Raw genomic sequence first — 25,750 nt, 5'->3', positions numbered from 1 at the left:
ATCCTCTTAATAAATTTTTATAGTATTTTGCCCCCCTCCTTTATAAATCCTAGCTTTGTCCCTGCCTGCAGCCTGCCGGAGCGTTGCACCCTGCACTCCTAACTACCTTTTTCCTCAGCAAGGTTCCATTGTGCAGTTATTTAATTACTTGGAGTACCAAAAAGTGCATTTTATTCTATTCCACATATTAGCTCGTTTTCTTTCATTTTTTTATCATTTGGAATGATAGAGGCAAGATGCATGAGCTCCCCAACCCTCTTATCTTATATCAACCTGCCTTTACCCATTTAAGGCTCTTTTAAGTCCTAATCCTTGCTAATGAAATTCAACTCCTTAGTTTTCTTATCAATTTTGGAATTTTTATCTCTTAACACTTTATTAAATCACAATTTATGTCCATACTCACATATCAAAGCCAATATTCAGACGATAGTTCTCCATATGGAATGCAAAAATATACTGATTATTTTTCCTCATTTTATGCCCAACTAATAGATGGAGAAGAATGGGCTTCAAGTCAATATGAGTTATACTATCTAATTAGATTGATCAAGAAAAGGAGGGGGACAAAGGCATCATGTTATAAAGGAAGAGAAAAGGTGTCTCTAGCACTTCATACATACTAATCATTATGGAGATTAACGCCCAAACAAAATCTCCAAGATTTAAGAAAAAAGACCCAGGAAGAACAAAAGAGAGTAAAAATAGAAAAAAACAATGATTCCATCGAGGAAGTAAAATAACATGCTGTAACGTTGCATACTTGACAATTACATCTCTCATGTCCCATCCCAATTCTAACTCCTATCAACCAATCATCTACTTGATCTTTCTCTTGGAACCATTTAAAGCTCTTTCTAAAAACCTTTTTTTACTTCGGAAATGCCTTTCCATATATCATCTGCAATGACTATTGAACATGTTGACAGTCCTTTCAAAGGATATGACTCAGCGTCAATTGCAAATTATCTTACTAATTAGTCTAAAAAATTTTGCCTGAAGGCACATTCAATGCTTTACAATGTATAAAATGGCAAACAGAATATTGACAACAACACAAAATGATATTCAGACAAATATTACTGACATGAATTTGGTAATTCCAAATATACAGTGTTCCTGAATAAAGACATACAATATCCTGCCAGATACAACATAAGGTTAAATATACTTGTTAGTGTAGTTGTAACCTATTGAAAACCACAGATACACTTTTTATATATATTCAATCAACAAAAAACACTGTCACCATCTGATGGTTATTCCACGGGTCGGTTGGATGCAGATAAAAAGATTCTACTCTGTCCATTCTTGTTAAGAATTTTCTCTGATTATCAAGTTAATGTTAATAGCAACACACATTCAAAAAGGGAAAAAAAAAAAAACACTGAGATGATATGAATAAAGAGAGTATATATATATATATATATATATATATATATACATACAAAGATAAACTACCCAAATATCAAGTCTCAGAGGCTGCAAAAATCACCACAAAAACAGCAGGATAAAGAAATTTCATCAGTTCAAAACTGATTAAACAAAAATCATACAATTTGAAGTCACTGCTTCCTAATCCAAGCAACCGGAAACAAAAATTGAAAAATCCTCCTGCTGTCTGTTGTATGATTTCTAGTAGCAAACAATAAAAAAAAAAAGCAAATAAAAACAAAAAACAAAATAGAATTCCAAATTTCTAACCCAAAATTCTCGTTGTTTTCATTTTTTTGAGCTAACCAAACTGACGAAGTTGCCTAACTTTATTTGCTCAAAGTACTCATAATATTTCTACTATTTTCTACTCATTTTGAGCAAACAAACAAAGAACAAAGGTTAAATAAAGTATGCAAACTTGCCATTTTTAAACTTTGGAGGAGAGGAACAAAGGTACCAGAACTTAATCAAAGGATGCTAATTCTTGTAGCGAAGACTAGTGCAAAGTTTTTTTTGGGTCAAGGGATCAAAGATGAAACCAGTAGCTGATTAGTCAGTACTAAGAAGTGAGAAGTAAGTTTATTTTTCGCGCTCGCTAAAGACGAAGAAACAGTGTCTAGTTTAGCGTGGGAGAGCGAGAGAGCAAATGATCTAAAATGGAGAGGGTGCGGGTTTCTCATCTTCTCCCCCAACAAGTTTGCTTGGGCCTAGCCAGTTTTGTTGCTCTTCAAGTTTGCTTGGGCCTAGCCAGTATTCTTCCCCATCTCGTTTCTGATATGAACAACTAATATTTCCTAAAGCAATTTTTTTCATTGCAATAGAGTTTTATGAAAAATTTAAGCGAAAATTACTATTTTATCCCTCAATTTTGACCAAATTAATAATTTCATTCATGTATTTTGAAAAATTATTCATGTATTTTGAAAAATTACTATTTTATCCCTCAGTTTTGCATATGGTCTTGTCTACAAAGAAGAATGAGAAGCAATTATCCAATGTTAAACCAATCCCAAATATAAACAAAGAAACATATTCATTCATTCATCCATCCATTTACATATACACACATACACACGTATATATGTATATATACGTATAAATACAAGATAATAATTTGATACCCTGCGAACAATTCTACTCCTGCGTACGATTAAACCTGTATGGTACGAAAAATGCACCTTCTAATTCTGCAATTTGATAATATCCCTGTTCATACAAATTATACATTGGAGCCACAAATATTATTATTTTGGATATGACCTAATTCTGCAATTTGATCATATCCATATTGATAGAATTTACACATTGAAACCTCATACATTATTATTTTGGATATGATCACAACTAAATCCAGCCATTAATTGCATTCCACTAGAAGAAATCCAATTGTCCTGTTACTTGATATTGCTTATCTTTAGAAAGTGAAAATAAACTTGCTTCAACTGCATCTTCAATGGACAAAAATATGGATTCCTTGCCAATCTTATCTACAAAGTGTGACCTTATCATTTTCTCCAAAACATCCAATCTAGGATTTATAATCACCATCTACATGAAATAATAAACACAATTAGCATCCTTTTTTATTTATAATTCACGGATGTAAAAAAAGTTTGGTGATATACCTTAATTTCTTTTGCATTTAACATTTTACAAATTTCAATTAACGTTTCAATACCCGTTGTATCGATGGATGTGACACCTATAAAATAATAGATTTAGAATGTATTAGTATTAAAAGTTCACTTCAAAATTAACTTTACTACCAAATGATTAAATTATCCATACCCGATAAATCTAGCAAAACATGTTCGACTATAGATCCTTTCAATTCAACAATATCCTCTTCATCACGAATCCATCGAAAAATTCTATTAAAAATTCCAACATTATGTCAAAATTCTTTTATCTTATTCTTTTAGTATCACTTACATAAATTAACAATATATATGTGTATATATATACTGTGTGATTATATACCTTTCTCTTATATAATTGGAATTGGAAAAGTAGATGGGGGAACCAAGTTGCAAGACAAGAACTCCCGGCATCCTTGTCAACCCAGGATATTGTTCTGTGTCACGATATAAATTTGAGTCTGAAATTTTTCCAAGTCTACAAGTAGCAGGCCTAGCAGCATATAGAAGTGTCCTCAGCAAAGCAAGCCCAACCTGAAATTTTCCAGGAAAAAAAATTTAAAATTGTGAATCAGACAAGATTAACTTTTATAAGTATCCAACTGCAAAATGTGTATGTATTTTATATATAGAGTGAGATTCTTACCGACATAATTAGACCATAGTCCATGCTTATGAAGGCAACTCCAAAAAAGGCCGCCATACAAATGACAAAATCGAACTTGTCAACTTTGAACAAGTGATAAATCTCCTCGTAATCGATAAGTCCAAACATTGCAGACATGATAATGGCAGATAGGGCAACAAGAGGGGTGTAACGAAAGAGAGGAGCCAAGAATAATAGTACAAGCATCATGCAAATTGCCATCACAATGTTAGACATTGCTGTCCTACACCCTGCATTAAAATTCACTGCAGTTTTCGAAAAAGGTCCTGCAATCAAACATAGTCCAAATCAAGATTTTAGCATCACAATCTCTCTGTCTTGTAATATAAGAGAAAATAAATTCATTTACCAATTCAGGATTGACTTGCTTAGATTTCATCTATAAGCTCATCCATGGACCAAATTAATTAAACAGTATTTTTCTTTTGTTGCATTTCAAATCATCCACTCAGGGGAAAAAAAAATAGCAATAACTTATTATAAATTTGTTCGGCAAAATGAGTTGTTTTCTATTTTAGTAGCGTTTAGATAGCTTTTCATGAAATTATAAAAGCTAAATGCTATATGGGTTAGATTTTTCACAAAAGTCTGCCTTAACTTCTAAAAATTAATTCAAACACTATATTATCGAACATTAAAACTCTAAAAGCTACTTAAAAAGGTATTTAAAAAGTTACGGCGGAGCATATAGTCTATATGACTAAACCTGTAGACACAAGTCTAATCTCACTGCGGAGAAGTGAGTGTCTGAAAGTATAAGCTTAGGCCCAAAAATGATTTATCTCTAACACTCCTAAGAAAGGCCTATTAGGCTTAGAGGCTTTGAAAGTTAAATAAACAAGCGGCTCTAAAGAAAACTGGGCCTTAGACTGAAGTCCATTAGATAAGAGGAAATTATCTACCAGTGGTCAAGTAGCAAGAAGTGAAAGAGCCAACAAGATTCATGAGACCAAAAGCTATCATCTCTTTATTCCCATCAACTTGTTCATTTTTCATTATTGCAAAGCTCCTTCCTATTGCTATCCCTTCCTGCAATAATAATAATTAATTTTACAATTTGAATATTATACCACTTAATTAACTCAAATAATAATAATAATAATAATAATAATAATAATAATAGAAATAATCCAAGAAATGGCATTCTTACAGCTAGAGCAATGAGACCTGTGATGATGCCAGCCTTCAAAGTCACTCCTAGATATTCAGATTTAAAGTTCAAATACTTAATGGATATGGGATTTAGTCCTTTACCGATGTGACCCACCTAATTAAGGAAAAGGAAAATAATTATGATTAATTTAATATAATAATTTAATTGTGATTAATCCACTAATGAAATAATAATCTATTAAAAAAACGTTAGCTTACAATTTGAATTCCATGTTTGTCGGCATGAGCAAAATAGGCGAAAAGACAGCCAACTATAACAACCACCATTGGAGCTATTGCTGCCACCCAAAACAGATTTGGTCTTTTCTTCCTCTGAAAATCCACATGTTCGATATGAATTTTATTGTATATGTTTTATTATATAACTCTCAATTTAAAATTAATATTATTGCATCTAATAAAGTGTTGATTGATCTTTCTTTTAGTTTTTCTTCCTTATAAAAATGAAACCATATTTATGAAATTTTGAAGAAAATTCAAAAGAAAACTTATAAATTTGACATAAATTAATTAAAATTTTTTTGACTATCACACTAATGTTGCTTCCCTCGAATTCATCTATTAATGTCTTTTTTTATCATTTTAGATTAAACAAATAATTAAACAACTATTCTTAGTCTTACGGAATGTTTTTAATTTAAACCGTTATATAAATAACTGTCTGTTAACATCGAACAACCAAGAATTAGTAGAACAATTAATAATTATTACAATTGACATCAATACATTATTTGTATTAAATGTCATTACATTTAATAATTTATTACTTTTTCAGCGAAAATATACTATTGAATTAGCTTGGTCCATAGATAGAGTTGTAAATAAGTATTTCTTAGACTAACAAAAATTTTTTTTTTTTTAATAACAGTCAATTACTCCGGCCATGAACAGTGAAGCGTTAGAATACAAATGTCACTTTCTGTTTTCCCTTCCCCAGTTGAAGTAATTTGGACAACATCAATACAAATATTATATACTCATAATTTTGTCTGTATTCTAAAATTCTGTGTGGGTCAATCCTGCAACGATATATCAGTTTCCAGTGTCTTTTCTTGCCATAATTTATGATAGTCACTACTTGAAATAAGCTTATTATTAATAATTAAAAAAAATGGAAAAAGCTAAAAAATTTATTTTTTTAATCATAATTATTGGTTATGATGGATAAATTAAAAGATGTCTTACCACTAACCGAGCGGACTGTAGAAAAATAAGGAAGACAACACCCACAACTGCACTTTGCCACTTCCACTGTAAAAGGAAAAAGAAAGAAAAAGCAAATTAGAGTAGAAAAATTTTATACCCATAACTTAAAATCTTAAACGTGCATGTACATGGATGTTTCTTCTTCGATTTTATAAAAACATAAGCACTGTCATACTCTGATTCTTAGGTAAGAAATAATCTACTTTTTTTTATGCTATTTTGAAAATAATTTTTCATAAAATGTCAATAAATAGTTTTAGAAGAAATGCCAATTAGAAAGTTAGTAAAGAACAATGCTAAAAAAAAAAAATACAAATAAGTTTTTTTTTTTTTAAAAAAAAATTTGCATTCTTTTTTGATAATGGAACTATTTTTGTTTTTGATAATTGTTAATGGAACTATTTTAATTTCAAGATTCATAATTGGTTGCTACATCTATAAATATTATTTCATAGATCACTCCTTCTATAAATGTTTTTTCACAAATCAAAACACAGAGCACCTTACTGAAATAATGATATTTTTTTAGTTTTCCTTTCAATCCTTTTGAGGCAACTGTTTAACCTCCCATATTGGATGAGATCCTTAATCTAGAAAGTATATAACTAAATAGTAAAGAGAAAAAAAAAAACAAAAAGAAAAGCAAAAGATAAGACAGAATGACAGAGATACGTTTCTTTCCCTTTTTGTTGATTAGATTCATGTTGATCTGATCTTTGACAGAAAGAAAATATATTTTTATTTTATTTTTGTCAATCTTACGAACCTCGTCTCTGTGCTGAAAAACTGCGTGCAAGACAGAAACCACATCAGTTTTGGTGGTGAAATGTGTCAATCCCAACATGCCTTTAAGCTGTTGAAGGCATATAAGAGTTGCAGTTCCTCCCATGAAACCAGTAATAGTTGAATGCGATAAGAAATCCACCAGAATCCCTAACCTGTATATATAAATATATACATATATATCAAAATAATAATAATTATAGTAATTATATCAAATAAATTTTATTTATTTTACCTTAGAAGACCCAGAATAGTTTGAAAAATTCCGGTGAAGAAAGTGGCGGTAAAGACCAAATATAGATACAATGTCGGATCATCTTTTGGCGATACTTTTTCTCCAATTGTATGGGCTAGAAGCAACGAGCAAGCAGCCACAGTTCCGACTGCTATATGCTTCGAGTTCCCAAAAATGGCGTAAACGAGAGGAGGAATAAAACTCGAGTCTGCAAATATTAATTTTTAATATAACTAATAATCATTTAAGAACCTGCATCCCAAATCTTAAAAGAACAAAGAAAAGAAAAAAAAAAAACCACTTACATAGCCCAATAATAGGAGGAAGATTAGCAAGTTTAGCATAACTAATCCCTTGAGGAATGGCAAGGGAGGCAATGGTGATACCCGCAAGCAAGTCGAATTTGAAGGTTCGAAGATTATAATTTGGTAGCCATTCATAAATTGGAACAAAATATTGTACTGCTTTTTTGAATTTATCAAAGGATTTCTCATTCCTAAACTGTCTAAACGGATCATCAGGAAAGAAGGTTTCTTTGCAATGAGATTTGAAGGTTGCTCCAAAACTTCTTGGGGTAGGAAAGTTAACCTGATGGACATTGGGATCCGCCACCGTGGAACCCATCGACGCTGGTGCGAGTGAGTGACCGAGCGAGCGAGCGAGTGAGAGAGAGGAGTTAGAGGAAGAGAGGGAAGATAGGAGATGTGTAGAGCTCAGAGTGCTATTTGCTCTCAATTTTAGGGTATAGGGTGAGAAGAAGTGTATGCGGCTAACATTTATATAGAGGTGAGTGTAGTGGGGGATGATACATGGATGACAAAGAGGATAAGAAAGTCTGACAATGATTATTACTATGCTACTTGTCTAATTGAAATTTATCTTGCAAAAAGTTTTAGATTAACCTCTCATTTTAGAGGAGAGGAAATCTTTAAGGTAAAAGTAAATAAGTAAAAAGTAAAAAGTAAAACTTTTTGTCTAGCTAATTAAGACTTAGCTACACTTGTTATATAAATACACGAGTCTATTTATATACTAAACCAATCATAAACAGTGTTTTAATTTAAATATTATTATTTTTGATCATAAACTGAGTGTAGACAAATCTTATTTTTAGGATATTAATTATTATAATATGATAAAATAAAGTATTGGAGTAAAATTATTAAAAAAAATAAAATTTAGGGATTTTTTTTATCCTTTGGCTTTTATCTAATTATATAAAAGTTTCAGATACTATCTACGGGTGTATATAGGATATACTTTGCAGGTGTAATTAACAACTCTTATCCTTAATGGTAATTTCCAAGTCAGAATTTACCACATTTTACGATAATACATTATCCTGAGTAATTGGAGAATGGGTGAAAAGTAAACCGATATATAAGCACGTACAACGTAAAACGTGAAATTCCTATTAATTTTTTGGGTGGAAATTTTCAAAATCCATTTTTAATATTAATTAAATTTTAAGGTAATTAATTAATTAAAAATGCACGTACCTGGTCTTGTCTTAAGGTGTATCGCATTTGTCTTAAGGTTCCCTATCTATTATTACTAAAAAAAATATATTTTAAATAAATTTAAATTTAGATAATTTAAAATTCTCGAGTACTGTTTAAATGGGTAGGGATAGTAAAAATTTAGATGGGATCAAATATGAATATTTAAATGAGTATTTAAATGGATTTATAACGATTATGTACACTAAAATTTTAAATGGACATGAATATTATTAAGAATCCCACATCAACTAAATACCAAATCCACAAAGGGCATATAAGGGTGCTAAGTTAGTTAGCTAATTGGTTAGTACTAATTTTTTAACAATGGTTGGCCCAAGCCCAAGTAAGCCCATATCATATATTTTCATCTCATGGGTTCTAACCTCTCACCCAGTCCACATCTACCCTTTCAACTTCTAATAAATATGAGTAGCTTGAAATTTCATCTCATGGGTTCTAACCTCTCACCCAGTCCACATCTACCCTTTCAACTTCTAATAAATATGAGTAGCTTGAAATTTCCGGATCCGCTCTGCTCCCATTCCTAATCGGGACAAGTGCTATATACTTATTAAGTAATTAATTAATTAAATTTTTAAAAATAAACTAATATCATCAACAAATCAATTATAGTTTTGAAATTACAAAATAATATCATTTTGAGCATGCAACCGAACCGACTGCTAAAACTCACAATCTCTCAACATAATTAGCACAAAAAAGAGAAAGCAAAAGGGAAAAAAAAGACTAGGTTAAATGTGCAATATTGCTTATTGACACAACAAGGAAGAAAAATAAAAAGGAAAATCGTGTGAAGGGAGGAAAGTTAAACACAGCCCAATTATGAATTATTGAAATTTTGAATTTTTGTGAGAAAATGTCAATTGATTATGAGAGGAAAAGAGAGAAATAGACTGAAAATTTCACCAAAGAAATAAGAGAACAGATAACATAAAAAACATTTGAAAATTACATATGTTGTCTGTTACCCTAAATGAATATTATTAAGACTAACTACCAGAAGAAGATGCTTACTTAAACGATTCCAGGTTGGATTGCACGTCTAAGAAAAAAGACGAACGTGGATGAAGAGATAAAACCTTGACCAGAAGTTATTGCTTGTTGGCTTGTTGCTTGATTATAATATATAAATTTTGGAAATTATTATTTTTTATATACTATAAAAAGAATATGGCATCATAATTATATTCACATAGTAAAAGATTATTCATAGGGTGGTTGACTCTGCAAATACAATAAATAAGTACGAGGTTCAGCTACATTAGTCTCGTTTTCGTTTCAATTTTTTTTTTATTTTTCCCTAAGAAGGATAAAAAATATAATATATTTGGCTAATAAAAAATTTAAGGAGATAATTTTAGAATTTTTTTTTTTGAGAAAGTAGTATTAAGTATTTGTTAGAATTTGAGATAGAAGAATGTATGTGACTTGCATATCAAGATATAATTTAGTGGTAAGTGCATGCACGACCAGACAATATATCCACCACCGCTGCCGATAGGTTGAGGATAACTCGCTGCCACCACCGCCTTCAAGGAGTTCCGCCGGTCAGGTTAGTTTCTTCTTTTTTTTTTTTTTTTTTTTTCCTTTTCATTTTCTTTATTCTGTCAGTTTTAGTTTAATAGGTAGTTTTAGCTTTTTCTTTTTTTTTTATGTTTTTTTTTTGTTTTGCAATTATTGATAATTTATGAACGTGAATCCTTAATTTATTGTTTTGTTGTTTTTGTAAACCTTAATTTGTTTTTTTTTTTCATTTTCTTTATTCTGTCATTTTTGTTTAATAGTTAGTTTTAGCTTTTTTATTTTTATGGTTTGTAGAATTTGTAAACCTTAATTTTTTTTTTCTTTTCATATTCTTTGATTTCTGTCAATTTTAGTTTATAAGTTATTTTTAATTTTTTTTATTTGTAATTATATTTAATTTGTAAATGTGTAGGTTAAAGGCAGGGTGGGTGTAAAAGGGGAATCTCATGACTTGAGTATAATCTTTTGAATAAGTTAAGTTTTTTTCTAGATTTAAAATAATAAAATAAAAGTTCTTTTTGCCAGTAAAAAATCCTTCATCTGGTTTATTTACTAATTTTCTATGAAATATATTAAAAACAATCACCACAGTAATTTAAAAAAAAATTTAAGCAAATTAATGATTTTTTTTATTTCTAGTTTCTACTAAAATAGTTGAACTAGTTACCTATTTCAAGAAATTGAGTGGTCAAACTAAATTTGAATTTCCATTTAATTTGGGAATTCCTTACAAATAGAAACATGGTGGTTGGTTTCATTTTTTAGGAAATTAGACTTTCAAAACCTTTCCTTCCCCTCCCAAAAAAAAAAAAAAAAAAAAAAAAAAGAAAGATATCTATAACCCACCTATGAATTTCTAACACATGACACTGATTTTATTGCGTCAGTGGAATTAGTAGATGCCATATTAAGTAAGATACAAAGTGAAATAAATATAAAAAAAAAATACAACAATTAGGAATATGAATATTTTGAGAAAGAGAGAGAAACTTCCTCTAAATCATATCGACAAATTATAAAAGGGGTAGTGGTTACTATGACATTGCTTGTTGCATTTGCATAAGAAGTCCTCTAGAGATTCTTTCAAAATCTATTTCATAAAAGAATTGTAACTAGAAAATCCGAAGGGGAGCTCAGTGACAAAAAATACTTGAAGGGGTTGAGGGATCCACGAAGTCTTGGATTGGAGCCCTTCTTAGTATAAATTTTCCACGAGTCAACTCTGGTACCTTTTGAAGCGAATGAAGAATAATAAAGTTATATAGACCGTTAAACAGATACAGATATAGACATAACAAGGTTAAAAAAAAAAAAAACTAAAAAAAGTATTGATTGAAGCAAACATGCATTAATAGTCAACCTATCCATTATAATTCATCAAATTTAGAGTTTGGTTGGCTTAAGCTGAGAAAACTACATTTCTTCCAAGAATAATTTATTTAAAATGTTATTAAATATAGCAATTTAGAAATATTATTAAGTTATTTTTTGATTTTTTTATAATTAAAGATATGAACATTTATATTCTTAATGTATTTAGTATACATATTGTTTGAATTGATAAAAGATCAAATCCATAGATTTATTAAATTCATGAAGCATAATTAGTAGGTGGTGAATTCTATAGAATCTCATATTCTTGATTGAAAAGTAAAATGAATGAATGATATTCTCGGTAAATATAGAATTAAATGATTTAAATTTTATGAATGATGGAATTGATAAAACCCCATCTCTTATGTGAGATTTCTTGATCTTTCAAAATGTTGAAAGTTGAAGTTATGATGGAATTAATTAATTTTATGGATTATGACATATTTTTTCTAATCGAAATAAAGGAATCTAGTAAATTCATCGAACAATAAATTTAATCATTCCCATCAATTCAAATAATCTCATTATATTTTTAATAATAATAATAATGACAAGCCTTTATTAATTATTTTGTTATTGCTTGCATATATGTACCAAAATTCACTAAAGAAGCAGATACCGATAATTGGGGGATGGTGATTTAGACACCCAATTGGAAGTTGTTATCTGGGGAAGTATTAATTAGGGTTTCACGAAAACTTCCAAAGATCAATACCTAAACTTTGTCTTTTGGTCACTATTTTGGCCTAATGTTTCCGCTTCATTATGCGTCGAAGTATTGCTTAAATGTACACGATAACAAGTTGTCAAATCCATATTTATTTTGGAATTCTGGAGGAGAATGTTAAAGTTTGGTACAATTGTGTTTTGAGTACCACAAATTTATTATTTTCTTTTTAAAATCTATAAATAAATTAAGAAGAAAAATGCATGTGATTAGAGATGGTTTCTTGGCAGATTTTTAATAATAATAATAATAATAATACTAGAAAGATTAAAAGAATTCAATAAACAACCTTAAAATTATAATTTTAACAAATTGATATTGAATAAGACATTCACTAAAAAAATACTAGCCGTCTCTCCCTGGCTCTCTCTTTTTCGTATTCTTTTAGATTTTGTTTCTAAACTACTGTTAACCGTCTGACCAGCGATAGTTTTTTTTCATTCATATCTATCATTTTTCTTTATTTTGTTAGTTTTCTTTCTAATAATTTTAAAACCTATGATCGTTTAGAACACAATTCGGATTTAGTCTCTCAGATCTATAATTGTTTATAGATCTTGAGTACTTTTAGTATCCTCTTAGTGAGGTTATTAATTTTTTTACTTTCATGAAATTATTCCTCGTTATTGAAAAATTTTTATGTTGATATTTTATTTCTCGGGCAGTTCGAAAGACAAGATAGATTATTGGTTACTTGTAGTTAGAGACTTCAGATCTTCAAGTTCGGATAAGTTTCTTTTACCAATGGAGTCTAATAGTGCGACTTGTTACTCCATTAAAGTTTGATAAGTATATTAAACTCTTATGCAGTTGTCAGTTGTGATGAGTTTTCAAAAAAAAGAAAAAAAAAAGATTCGGGATACTATTGTGGAATGTTTCTCTTGTCATCTTATTTGAAAATTGATCGGTTACCTAAAAGATTAACCTTTTCTGCTAAAATAAAAAACATATCCAAATAGACGATTTCAATTTTCTGTATTTGTATTTCTTATTTGTAAAAAAAATATTATGATGTACTCAATTTATATTCATTAATTATTAAATTTTTAAAAAATAAAAAACCTTAAAATTTATTTTAAAAATTAGAATCTATTAAAAAATAAATTAAGACTTTTTAAATTTCATTCTTATATTTTTTTACAATTTCAAATTAAAATTGACGAAGTTATCCCCTTCAATTTTGAAATTGTACATTAAGCATATGATTTTTGTTCCAATTCAAAAACGAAAACCTTCAATCTAAATTTTCACTAGTTTAATTATTATTTAATTATAATTAAAAATCAAATCGTCATCATTCTTACCCTAAAATATCATTAAGCGATATAAATTTTAATGCAAAGCAGAATCGGAAAGTTTAACATTACATGCAATGGAAAAATCTTTTACATGTTCTGGTCTAATATTATATAAAAACAATTTTATTAGTTATTAAATTTAAAATTATATTAAAATAAATACAATTATTTAATAATATATTTATATTAAATTAGTGTAATTTCACGGAATCATCGATAGTGTCGTTATTATATTATTCCAAGCCACACAATTAACTGAAGCTTGTTCGTGAAGCGAAGATTTGATAACGAGAGACACTTATATATCACAACAGTCAACGTCAACAGAGAGGCAGCTTCTAATTGGTAGGTCCCACCAAGTGGGGTCTACGCGTCTTCCTTAGATCAATTGGATACTGAATCAGGGAATCTCCCATCCATCTAATTCGCTTTTTTTTTTCAATTATGTATTATATTATTATATATTATCTACATTAATGTCTTACTTATGCCCTTCTAAGCCCGACAAAAAATGAAACATGATTTGACTGTGATCAACAACTTTAATTTGGAATTACATAAATTTAATTAATTAATTAATTCATAATAATTATTATTATTAGACAGGTAAAAGTAAAATCAATTGAAAATGATTGCTAATTTTAAATCATTATTATTAATTATTACTATTAAAAAACCAGCCGTTAATAAAAGTAAATTGTACGTAATCAATTTGGCAATCTGAATTACCAGCGATCCTAAGAATGATAGACCATTGAATCTGGGAGACTAAATCCTCACTATGTATTATCTATATATATATTATTTATATAATTCTAAAGTAAAAAATAATTTTAAAAACTGAGATGGCACTATGTGCTTTCACCATTTTTTTTTCTAAATTTTAAATACAATTTGTTAACATTTTCCCTTTTTTCTTATAAATTTTTAATTTTTATTATAATTTAATTGAATTAATTGTAAATCTTATCTATTATCTACAACATAATATTATTTTAAAATTTAAATTTAAGAGCTCAAATAATACATCTATATCTTTCTTTTAATATTTGTGGCGCATTGATTCCGATGAATTCATTGATTCTTCATTATTAAACTAAATTAAAATGTTATTAACAACTAAATTGAATTAATTTTTATTTTTTTATGTTTTTATCCAATTTACATACAATTTTATTATCAGACAGTTCGGATCAATTTTTTTATTAAAGAACTATATCATAGGTCCTTTTGTTTTATCAAAAGATCAGCGAATGGCGTTGCTCGCACCTTAGCAACTAAAGCATATTATGAACTTGATTTAAAGGAATGGGGTCCTATCCCTCCTAGTATTATATCTGATGCTTTGTTTGCAAACTTTCAGTAATACAATAGTCCATTTTAAAACAAAAAATTACATAAATATATATATATTGTCAATTTCATATCCAACTCATGTGCACCTTCTTGAGGATGTGTAACACAATAATAAAAGATAAATACTAAGATTTTTTTTTTTTAACCTTAGATTACAATATTTTCATGTAATCATAAATAAAAAAATAAAAATAGAAACGTAAAACTAAGCCATTTTGGTTCACTCCATTGAAATTTTAAATGTGCTATTCTGCTCGTGAATAATAGAAGAGTATTATTCAGGTAAATATGACGAAAAGAGCATTTTCAATTAGGAACCAAAAAACTCTAAATATCCAAGACAATAGCCGCCAAAGGATGAGCGGGGTGTAAATTCAAAAGGACTAACCTAAACAATATAAATCCAAAAAAGTAATTTAATTTAAATACAATAAATTATTTCTTTAGTCTTGAAAAATTTCTTAAAGCCATATATTTTTTTTTCTTTTTGGCAACGCAATGCATGTAAATGAGAAAAACAATATTATTAGTATTACTACTAAACAGAATTTAAATCGTTACATCAACCCAAATTGATGAAACAATTATAGTACGGATTAAATTCAAGCCAGGCTCAGCATTTCGAGCTATCTTGAACTTGGAGCTTCGGTGCAGTTAGATTTTTACGATGCTTCCCCAAAATAATTGTCCTAGCTCTTCCTCCATCGAAGAAATACAATCTTTTTACGATGCTTCAGCATGTCATTTTTGATTCTTGCTATTGCCTTTTATCTACTACGCTTGTCTCTATCTAGAAATTATTAATTGTTAGGTTGAAATAGTTACTATTTTTTTCTTTTCCTCTTCCTTTTTCTTTTGTTTTGACAGTAACTATTATATTTTCTTTGAATTACAATCAGAGCTTATAAAGTAATAAATAATTATGTGCAATTTTTAATATAGAGATGAACAGTTTTGGGAAATAAAAAAAGAAAAAGAGAGAGAGATCAAATATTTTAATGTTATACCCCACAAAAAGGTGATATTGCAAAATTTTCAAAGCCCTCCAAAATGGAGAAATCTAAGGCCGAATAATGCCTTCCTCAGCTGCATAAATAACCAGAAACGAACTTCACCTACTTCATATTCTGATACTATCACTCATCCATAATGGAAATTAGAAAACCTATACAAGTTTGAAACGTAATTATATCCCCCTTTTTTAGTGATGTTATTGCTTTGTAATCTTCCTCTTTCTTTGCATTCCCACACTAAGTTTATTATAGCCGTCGAATGTGGAATTGCAAAATCTGTTGAGCCACTTAGTAACTCGAAAACTCTTTTAAACTTATTTTAGAAGTTCGTTTAATGAATAAAATAAGCTTGAGATAAGTAAAATCTTATCTCGTCTCGTGTAAATTCATGTATCCACTTTGAATGATTTGAACTATCCAAACTCACATTACTCATTTACATAATTTAACGATAAAATTTATTAAAGCTATTAATTGATTATACAACTCTATGTTACAAAATATGGAGTATAATGTTTTCAAATGTTTTCTCTTACAATTGCATTTTAGAAAATCTAAACAAAAATTCATTGTATTTGTATATATATATTTGTTAATTTTATTTCTGTCATCCACTTCGAATGATTAGGTTTAAAACATCCTTAAAAAGATAATATAACATTAGCAGTTGAGAAAAATTTGAAACATAAGAAAAAGAAAAATCATATCAAGGCAATCTCAATCAATGCTGGAAACCAAAAGAAATTGGAAAGAGTTTCAAATAACTATCCATGCATTATTACAACAGTCACGTCGAAATTTTGATAACAACTTGACGAAAGTCTTAATCTCTGGGTGAGATTACTACAAAATATAAGAAGTGTGTTGGTGAAGTTGGTTTCCAGGAAACATCAAGATTTAGGTTTTGTGGTGATAATATACATAATATATACTTATTTTTCAAAATGAGATTGATTGTTTTTGGTCGTGATAGGATGAACCTGATGACATTGATCGGGGCTAAGCTTCTTCTGGTGAAGCTATTAACTTAGTTTAATAAAATTAATTATAACTATATATTATATACTTTTTAAGTTAATGGGAGTAATTATATATATATATATATATATATATATGAATGTGACTCTAGTTCCTTTCCACTTATTAGCTAGTGATCATATACGCAAGTTTCATGAGAGGGAGACTTGCTGTTATAGAGAGAGCTTTTACTTTTATATATGTGCACACGCATTTAACTTTTGTTTGGAATGTAGTAAAATTTTTTTGAGAAAAGAAAATGTATGAGGAAAACTTATCCTTGTTTGGAAAAAATGAGGAGAGTATATCAAAAGAAGAAAAAAAGTTAGAATATCATAAAATTAAAATCGCTCCAAATTGTAGGAAAAAATGACGAATGAATTGAAAAAAATTATATAGCTTAATGTGAAATAGATTTCCTTATCTTCCTCATCTATTATTTTCTATCTTCTAACATTTTTTTTCCTATGCTTTTTAAGCAAAGCCTAAATGTAAAGGAAAATATTCCTTCCAATCATATAATTTATTATATTGAAACTAAAATTTATTATTTATAAATAAATTATATATTTTATATTCATTAATAAAATTCAAGATTATTCTCAATATTCTTTTTTTTTTTTTTAAGGAAGATTATTCTCAATACTGAAGACTGTGAGTGTTATTTATTTTTATTTTGTGACAGGATAATACTTGGCTACATCAGATATGTATATGCAGCAAATTTATTGATGTCACAAGTAAATAATAGTATGAATTTTTTTTCTTTCAAAAAAAAATTATGAATATCTTTTCACTCGAAAGAAGAGGACGAAATAGTTAATAAGAAACAACTTTAAAATGAAATTAACAATTAATTGAATGAATTAGACTTACCTAAACCAGTTGTGTGACTCTATTTGTGCATCAAATTAATGAAATCATAATTTTTTAAAAATTATTTTATTTTATCTTTTTTTTTCTCAATATATGGTTAGAAATTTACTCATTTCAACTAAATAATTTTTTATTGATTTAGTTTAAATAGTAAATTTATAGTTCGATTCTAGATAAGTTAATTCCAGTTATATATGAAAAATAAATATAAATCCAATATAAACAAATATTTTCTATCTTATGAGATCATCCCTGAAGATGCTCTACAGCTTTGTTTTCTCAAATTTGCAACTTCAAATATTTCTTTATCAACAATAGACATAATCGGATAATTACTCTTTACTGATTAGGTTAATGATTTTACTTTTTATAAAATAGTAATGAGCAGTAAAATATCTTTGTTTCGAGTGCTACGATTTCATTTTCGTTATTAAAAAATATTTTTAAATTTACTTTGGGACTAGTTGGGTTGAATATAATAATATTCAATTTAGGACAATCATATTCTTTTTGTTTCTTAATTTCATGATGAGCCCTTAGTCAAGCCACTCTCCCATGCCCTTCCACTTTTTGGTCCTTCATTTTTTTTTTTTTTCCCTACAAACTTGTATTGCTTCGACAGTGCATGTTTACTATAACAGAACATCAAGTCAAGCCCACCTTAAAATAAATAAAAATAAATAAATAGAAAGAGAAAATTCGAAGAAATCCATATGATTTCAATACCTCATGCTAAGATTGTTCTAGGAATGGAAATACACCTGGCTTCCATTAAACTTTTATATTCAGATTCAAGATTTTTACACCATAATTCACTTCTTTTTCTTTATTCATACATGGATGGCCAACTTAAGGGCTTGTTTGGGAGAATACTATATATGAATGTTTCTCTCAACCAGTCAAGTCAAATTTAATGTCTTTGATAGTCAAAATAAATAAACTTGGGCTATTAAATTAGTAGTTTCGTATACTTAAATTAGCAACGAAAACTTCTCCCAGACTAGTCCTTTTATCTCTAAGAGCAAGCGGCCAGCCATTTTGTCTCTTAGAGCGAGCGGAAATTAATCAGGTTTATGGACGTTAAAACTGACACGGGCTTGAATATCTCGCGTGTATATATATATATATATATATATATATATATATATATATATATGCTGATTAATTAAATTTTAAAAAAGAAAGATACCCATAAATTAAATATTTGATACAATGCCTACGGTTATATCAAAAATATATATGTATTTGGTTTCTTTCAAAAGAAAGATGGTAATCACTATTGTTATAGGAGTTGGGACTAAGTAACTTGAACAAGTAATTGCTATTGAAGGAATGGCTTCCAAACATATCCTTGTACAAGCAATTTGGCCCTTTGGAGGTTTTTGACCTCGACCTTTGGTGCAGGGGAAAGTCAATTTTTTTTATGAATTTCATGTATTTGGTGGCCTCAAGCATGGGATTTAGTGCATTGGTCAATTATAACAAGGGAGTATTTTTTTTTTTTTTGAGGATTCTCAGTTGGTCACATACACTTCATGCCTGCCTGATGAAACCTTTATTGCATGATTGTTAGGTCTTTTTCTAAAATGTATGTTCCTAAATAACAATGGACAAAGGGGGCAGGTGGGGCTAATAATAAATTATTAGCTTTTTTCAATCTTGGAGTCTTTGAAAAAGTAATAAATTTTAGCTCAATAGTACTGTAATATTATTAAGTGCGATCGTTACTATTATTAATGCACTCCATTCCATCACAACATTTAAACTTAAACATGCATGCTTGGGTGAGAATAGTATTAAGACGGTTGATCTCTTAGAAAGTTCTCCTATTACACTTCTTTTTTTTTTTTTTTATAAAAAAATGAAAGACATTTAAAATTGTGAGATTAGAGTACAAATTTTAATTAGACGTTAATTAATCAAGAAAAAAAAACCAATGTGAACAACATTGAAATTATAATTTTGACATTTATGAAACTAGTTTTATTATTATTATTATTATTATTATTACACATTTTTCATCCTCGTACCCAAATAAAAGAAGCAAAAATGACTGTTCACTCGACTTTCATATTCTGCACTCTTCTTTCCTTCCACTTAAATTCCAACGACTCGCAAGAAGAAAAGATGAAAATGGTACCTTTTGCTATTTGCAATTCATCGCACCAACAAAAATAATTGAGCTAAAGTCAAATTTTGCAAGAATAACAATGACCTAAGTGGGGAAATGGAAATGGAAATGAAAATGGTATGTAGATACATCTATATGCCAAATCACATTGAAGGAGGGTAGGGTCACCAGCTATGCAAATGAGGATCACATGTGAAGTCATGGCTAGGGTGAGCATTCGGTTTAACCGAATCAGATCGAACTGAAATTTATTTGGTTCAGTCTAACTGAACAGATTTCATGTTCATCAAAATTTTTTCCAAAAGATTGTGAAAATTGTTTGCTACCGAACCAAATCAGATCGGATCGGATTTGATTCGATTATTTCGAACCAAATGATCTATTCTTGGCATAAAAATTAATTCGGTTAGCTACGCAACTAATTGAACCAGAAATTAAAAACCAGTCGGTTATCACTATTTCAATCAATTAGTAACCAATCTCTATAAAATCTGACCGAACAAACGAAAATAAATCGGTTCAATCTCTATAAAACCTGACCGAACAAACGAAAATGAATCGGTTCGATTATTCGGTCCGAACGGAATACTGATCGCTCCCAGTCTTGGCATGAAAATGGAGCTTAAGCACTTTTGGATTATGGATAATTGTTCTGTTACATTGTTTATTGCAATCATGGAATTGGATTATAGGCCGACACTGATATTCACGTTGTGAGAGATCATCAAACTTTCCAAATCAATAATTATGCCACCCTGACTAATGATGAACTTGCAATGACCACCATTTGGGTTACACTTGAAGCTTCTAATTTATCATTTAGATACTAGTGAAGGATACAATAATCACTTTTATCATACAAAATCCAGCAATTGGCTTATTTTATTGAAGCAATTCAAGTTGCATACCTACTCCAATGATGTTTATATTAGTAAGATTTAAAAAATAGAACCAATGATAATTTTCTTTTTTCATTTCTTTTCTTTTTGCCACTTCAACAATATTAATTTGTTGAATACTATTCTATCATACATTGTCAAAGAGTCTCAATTTGATCACATAGCATTTTTCAGAGAATCTCCAACTCCCTGGAAGAAGAAATATGAGAGTGCAAAATCAGCAATAAAGATACCAACAAGTGAGATAACCACGGCTGAAGTTGTCGATTCACCAACGCCTTTGGCGCCTCCTGAAGTAGTAACTCCCCAAGCACAGCTCACAATTGATATGATTGCACCAAAAACCTGTGACTTGATCATCGCACTAATTAGGTCCCATGGTCTAAGTACTTTCTTAGCCGAATCCAATATAATGTTAATACTTACTCCAAAAACACTGTCGGCTAGCAAAGCACTCGATGCCAACCCTACTGTGAAACACATCAATGTCAACAATGGTAGAGCAAGACAGGAAGCAATAACTCTAGGCGTCACCAAATAATCAACAGGATTTGTGCCAAGAACTCTTAGTGTGTCGGTTTGTTCAGAAACTTGCATTGTTCCTAACTCTGCTGCAAAGGCACTCCCAATCCGCCCAGCAACAACTATTGATGTGACCACAGGACTCAACTCCCTTGAAAAGGCTAGTGCTAATACACCGCCAACAGATCTTTGCAATCCCAGTCTAATAAACTCTCTAACAAACTGAATGGTAAAAGCCATGCCTACAAATGCAGAGGTCAGGAGACAAACCCCAACCGATTTTGGCCCAACTCTCTCCAGCTGTTGAAGAGTGTTTCTCCAGTGAATTTTTCCCTTTAAGATCCGGATAATTACTTGTCCTGCCAAGACAAGAACAGACAATCCCCGCCAAAGGTAGCCAGGAGGTGACCATTTGCTCAAGAATGCTGGTACTTCAGAGTTAGGTGCATGATTAGTAATTGTTTCTTCATCTAACAGAGACACAGATGGGCGACCATCATTTGTGTTAGGAGTTGCGAACAATTTGGTTTGCCGCTCGCGTGACAGATATTTATAAATGCTTGCTCCTACAGTGAAGCGGAGTTGACTGGAATTCAAGGTTTTAATCTCCATGTGCCCATTTTGCTTGATGTAGCTTCTTCTGCAATGTGTTTAAAGCTTCAATTGAAATTATTTCGTTTTCTTTTATATTTCAAAAAGATTAAGAGCAACCACTGAAATTTACTAGCGGAAAAAAGAGATGATTGTACGGATACGCAAAACCACACCCATACCTGCTGGAGATGTAAAAAAAAGGATGAAGATGAGTAGCCGTTTGCATGTTTGGGTGCCTTCAACTTTCTGTAAATAATTTGAGTTCGGATGTTAATAAAGATTGAGGATGTAGAACTGAATAACCTCTACCACAGAAAATACCAGCAACTGAATTCAGTCACGTTACATTTACATTATGAGAAATGAGTTTTCCCCAAGTTTCCTGCTAATGAATCTAATCAAACTCAGAGTTTTTACTCAATTTTTTTTTTCTGCAAAATTTAAAAGGAACAGATTTCCACCAAACCAAATTAATCTTAATAACTGTGATAACTGAAATAACCGAAATTTTTACTTAAGTGTAAACATAAAATATATATTACTAACTTCAGATTAAACGAAAAACTCGGTAAAAGCTAGAAAGCAAAAGCATCAAAGACTAAAAACAAAACCCTATAAAACAGAAAGAAACGAAGCCCCAGATTTTGCTTTTTGACTCTTTACACCTGTCTAAATATTATAAAAACAGTAACTGGACCTTGAACTTTTGCAGTAATTACTTGAATAGTTAAAATAATTCCTCCAACTCCAGACTGTTGTATACACAGCAACATCAATCATCTTTCAGCAAAATTATCCTAAAATGAACAGTTCAATAATTTAACCTATAAAATTGATATAATTATCTGAGAAACAACCATGAAAATAACATCCAAGTACACAAAGTTCCATTTCTGGCCACAAAAATAGGCGCTAAATATAACCAGCTGAGTTGACCATGTTTACTTAAATATATAACCATCTGCATTGATTAGATAATCTGTTCCAAATAGAAAAATAGTAAATAAGGTCATTTAATTATAGTATCCCTAATCAACATGATAATACAGATCATAATGGATAACAATACCTCATGACACTCTTTGCTTTTTCATTTTTTTTTTTCTCAATTTTTTTAAACAACAAATAAACTATATAGTGGAGGGTTAAGAGCATAAAAATAATAGTGTACGAAAATAAGTACATTTTTATTCAGTTTTTATCTTTGTACAAAACACAGAATAATACAATTATTATTATATCTGAAGTTTTGTTCATCTCAGGACAAATTAACTTACAACATTGACTACAATTAAAAATAGGAAAATAAATTAGATTGAGAGTACAGAAGCCCTGAGATTTTGCACTTTTAACCCACACATTTTCCTTCAATCATTAAACTATTAGCCTGGCACTTGATGACTGTACTGGTGGCTTAATTAATTGACTTGATAATCCTTACTGATTGATAAGCAATGCTTACATAAAAACAATGATGACCTATAATGCATATGTGAGTGATTTGGTGGTGCATTTACGATGGCATAAATTAAAATCAAACAAGACGCATACAAGAAGAGAAATAAACTGAGTACAATATTTGTTCACCTGCTGCAGAACCTCTATGTTATGATATTGTCACACTATTCTTTTATCTTTATTATAACCTCCATGTGTTTAGGTCATGCTGGTTATACTGGGTGGGTTTTTAGATTTGGACTGAAAGGATGTAGTTCCTGCTTGGGTTTATTTTCCCACTACCAAGTTATTTAATTTGATAATGATGTCATATGTAATTACCTTTAATATTTGCTGTTTATTCTGAAAATCATTTTTTCAATCTGGGGTTTCTAGATCCAACGTAGAAATTTCAACTGGGAAGTGAATACTAAGAATATCATGCAAAATGATTGAATTGTATGGTCTTTTTTTCAAAACCTCTACAGCGAAAAGAAAATGATTTCTTTTATCCTTTGTTGAGGCTACATATCTTGTATCAAGTAATCCACCAGTTTCAGCAAATCAATTTTTTGTTCTAGAAAATTTTCAGCGTTTAGCTTTTTCCTGTACATACACTCACCTTTTTTAGAATTCCTATAAAACAGGAGCAACTCCATGATAATATATTTGAGAAACTAACCGGAGAATCATTAATGCTACCGGGAAATTCCAAACATTAATATTGTCTTTTTTATTTTCCTATCAAATTCTTCCACTCTATGTGTCAAAAAAGAAAGGTAAAGAAGGCTTCCCATTCATGCAGAATATCTACCAAAATTTCTAACACCTAACAACATAAACATTAATAATTAAAAGATAACTTAGATAAGACATCAATAACTAAGTTATACATCAAAACAAATTCACTTATTCATTTTTTTTTTTTCAATAATCTTAAAATAGGTCCTTTCACTCATAATTTAGTCTTTCAAATCACTTCAAAGAGAAAATATATGCTTTATAGGCATATAAATGAAGTTTAATTAGACTGAGATGTTCAAGAAAGGTGTAGCAATCATTTCTCAAGTAATTAGTACGGTGGGAAACTACATACCAAACTAGATATTCCCCGAGCCAGGCACGGGTCTTGAGCTTAGAGCCTTGAAAAAAGACCACTTTACTTTGGGGTAGAAGCCTACCAAACGGCTTAGGGAAGAGCAAGTCAGCACTATAAGAACATTAATTCTCTACTTCTGAGCATTTCCCCTATCTTTATCATAAATCAACCAAGAAAGCAAGAGAAAGATAGCTATTTGCGATAACTTAAGAGTTCATCAGATTGGGAAAAATTATCTGATTTATAATACGCCCAAAATCAATGAACAAACAAAGAATTGATACAAAACATAAAAAACAAAATTCCCTTTTATTTAAGCCGCTAAAAATTTTATAACCAAATAATTAATACCCAGTAAGAGCATTCACTTGAAGAACACAGGGAAAAGAGAACAGATCGATCTGAATTATATAAAACAAATAAAGAAAACAGTAAAAGCATTAAAAAGCAAAAGAAATTTTAACAAAATCCAAACACATACCTGAAAATATTTTATTTAAGTGCCCAAGAATACACCTCACATAACTGTTATAGACTGCCCATGTATGGTTGTGGCAACTGAAGTGGAGGAAGAGGCTTGTTCAGGAGAGGACGAAAGAAGTGCTTCCCAGTGACTATGAACTATGGTGGTGACATCTCAAATTAGGCCTACATTTTTATTGGGCTTGGGCTACAAGTTCAAGACGTTAAATATCTATTTAATAACGGCCTCAAAGCCCAAATGATCTTTATTTCACAGTTTTACCATATAAATTAATAACTCCCCAGGTTTCTCTATAGCTGTTTGTCACGTATATAAGTTTTTCCTTTGCCTATCCGCATGGCACTTAGTCACCCTTGAAACTTTAAGATATGCTAAGTAAGCTTAGGAGCGAAAATGTAAGCTAAACAAAAAGAAGAACACGATAAAGCTTATAAGAGCTTTATTATAGATCTCTTATTATTCAAATGCTTGAATGATTTACAAATGAGGGGAGATGAGTTATTTATAAGAATTTTCACCTCCTTAACATGTGATTACAATTCTTCACAAAAAATGTGTGAAATGTGTGGTGGAAGTTCATTGGATCATTCTAGAATTAGAGATATTTTACGGTCCACCTTACACATATATAGAATAATCTAGAATATTATAGATTATACATCTAAATACCTTGTGGGTTAGAGTTTTCTTCATAGATTCAGAAGCTTCTTGAACTTGGTAGCTCTTTCTTGGCCTTGC

General features: G+C 29.9%; 2 protein-coding genes across 9 annotated transcripts; both read right to left on the bottom strand.

Annotated features, from left to right (window-relative positions):
• Nucleotides 1-2,453: 2,453 nt before the first annotated feature.
• SULTR3;5 (sulfate transporter 3;5) lies at nucleotides 2,454-7,898 on the bottom strand. The gene is made up of 12 exons (XM_012223259.4): nucleotides 7,444-7,898; nucleotides 7,139-7,346; nucleotides 6,887-7,058; nucleotides 6,100-6,165; nucleotides 5,113-5,226; nucleotides 4,892-5,008; nucleotides 4,644-4,770; nucleotides 3,721-4,007; nucleotides 3,418-3,608; nucleotides 3,226-3,308; nucleotides 3,063-3,139; nucleotides 2,454-2,985 (listed from the first exon to the last, which is right to left on the bottom strand). The coding sequence occupies exons 1-12, from the start codon at nucleotides 7,760-7,762 to the stop codon at nucleotides 2,809-2,811; spliced, it is 1,938 nt and encodes a 645-aa protein (XP_012078649.1). The 5' UTR covers nucleotides 7,763-7,898; the 3' UTR covers nucleotides 2,454-2,808.
• A 13,025-nt stretch (nucleotides 7,899-20,923) lies between these two features.
• On the bottom strand, nucleotides 20,924-25,462 carry ABCI14 (trigalactosyldiacylglycerol 1). 8 transcript variants are annotated; one of them, XM_012223257.4, is made up of 5 exons: nucleotides 25,010-25,461; nucleotides 24,526-24,617; nucleotides 22,690-22,789; nucleotides 22,172-22,238; nucleotides 20,924-22,038 (listed from the first exon to the last, which is right to left on the bottom strand). In XM_012223257.4, the coding sequence occupies exons 4-5, from the start codon at nucleotides 22,216-22,218 to the stop codon at nucleotides 21,033-21,035; spliced, it is 1,053 nt and encodes a 350-aa protein (XP_012078647.1). In that variant the 5' UTR covers nucleotides 22,219-22,238; nucleotides 22,690-22,789; nucleotides 24,526-24,617; nucleotides 25,010-25,461; the 3' UTR covers nucleotides 20,924-21,032. The 8 variants fall into 8 exon arrangements, with proteins under 8 accessions (XP_012078647.1, XP_020537084.1, XP_020537085.1 ...); XM_020681425.3 differs by having other exon boundaries at nucleotides 24,526-24,606; XM_020681426.3 differs by lacking the exons at nucleotides 22,690-22,789; nucleotides 24,526-24,617 and having other exon boundaries at nucleotides 20,924-21,221; nucleotides 21,303-22,038; nucleotides 25,010-25,462.
• Nucleotides 25,463-25,750: the final 288 nt, after the last annotated feature.

Source organism: Jatropha curcas, chromosome 8, assembly GCF_041381405.1.
Source record: "Jatropha curcas cultivar XTBG-Jc1 chromosome 8, XTBG_Jcur_1.0, whole genome shotgun sequence".
NCBI lineage: Eukaryota > Viridiplantae > Streptophyta > Magnoliopsida > Malpighiales > Euphorbiaceae > Jatropha > Jatropha curcas.
The sequence above is the reverse complement of the archived record's forward strand: the minus strand, read 5'-3'. Positions and strand labels throughout refer to the sequence as shown.

Coding starts and splice junctions, on each gene's coding strand:
- ABCI14 (XM_012223257.4), bottom strand. CDS start 22,218: ATGCAAACGGCTACTCATCTTCATCCTTTTTTTTACATCTCCAGCAG. Junction 22,039..22,171: donor TTTTTTTACATCTCCAGCAG/GTATGGGTGTGG, acceptor AACACATTGCAG/AAGAAGCTACATCAAGCAAA.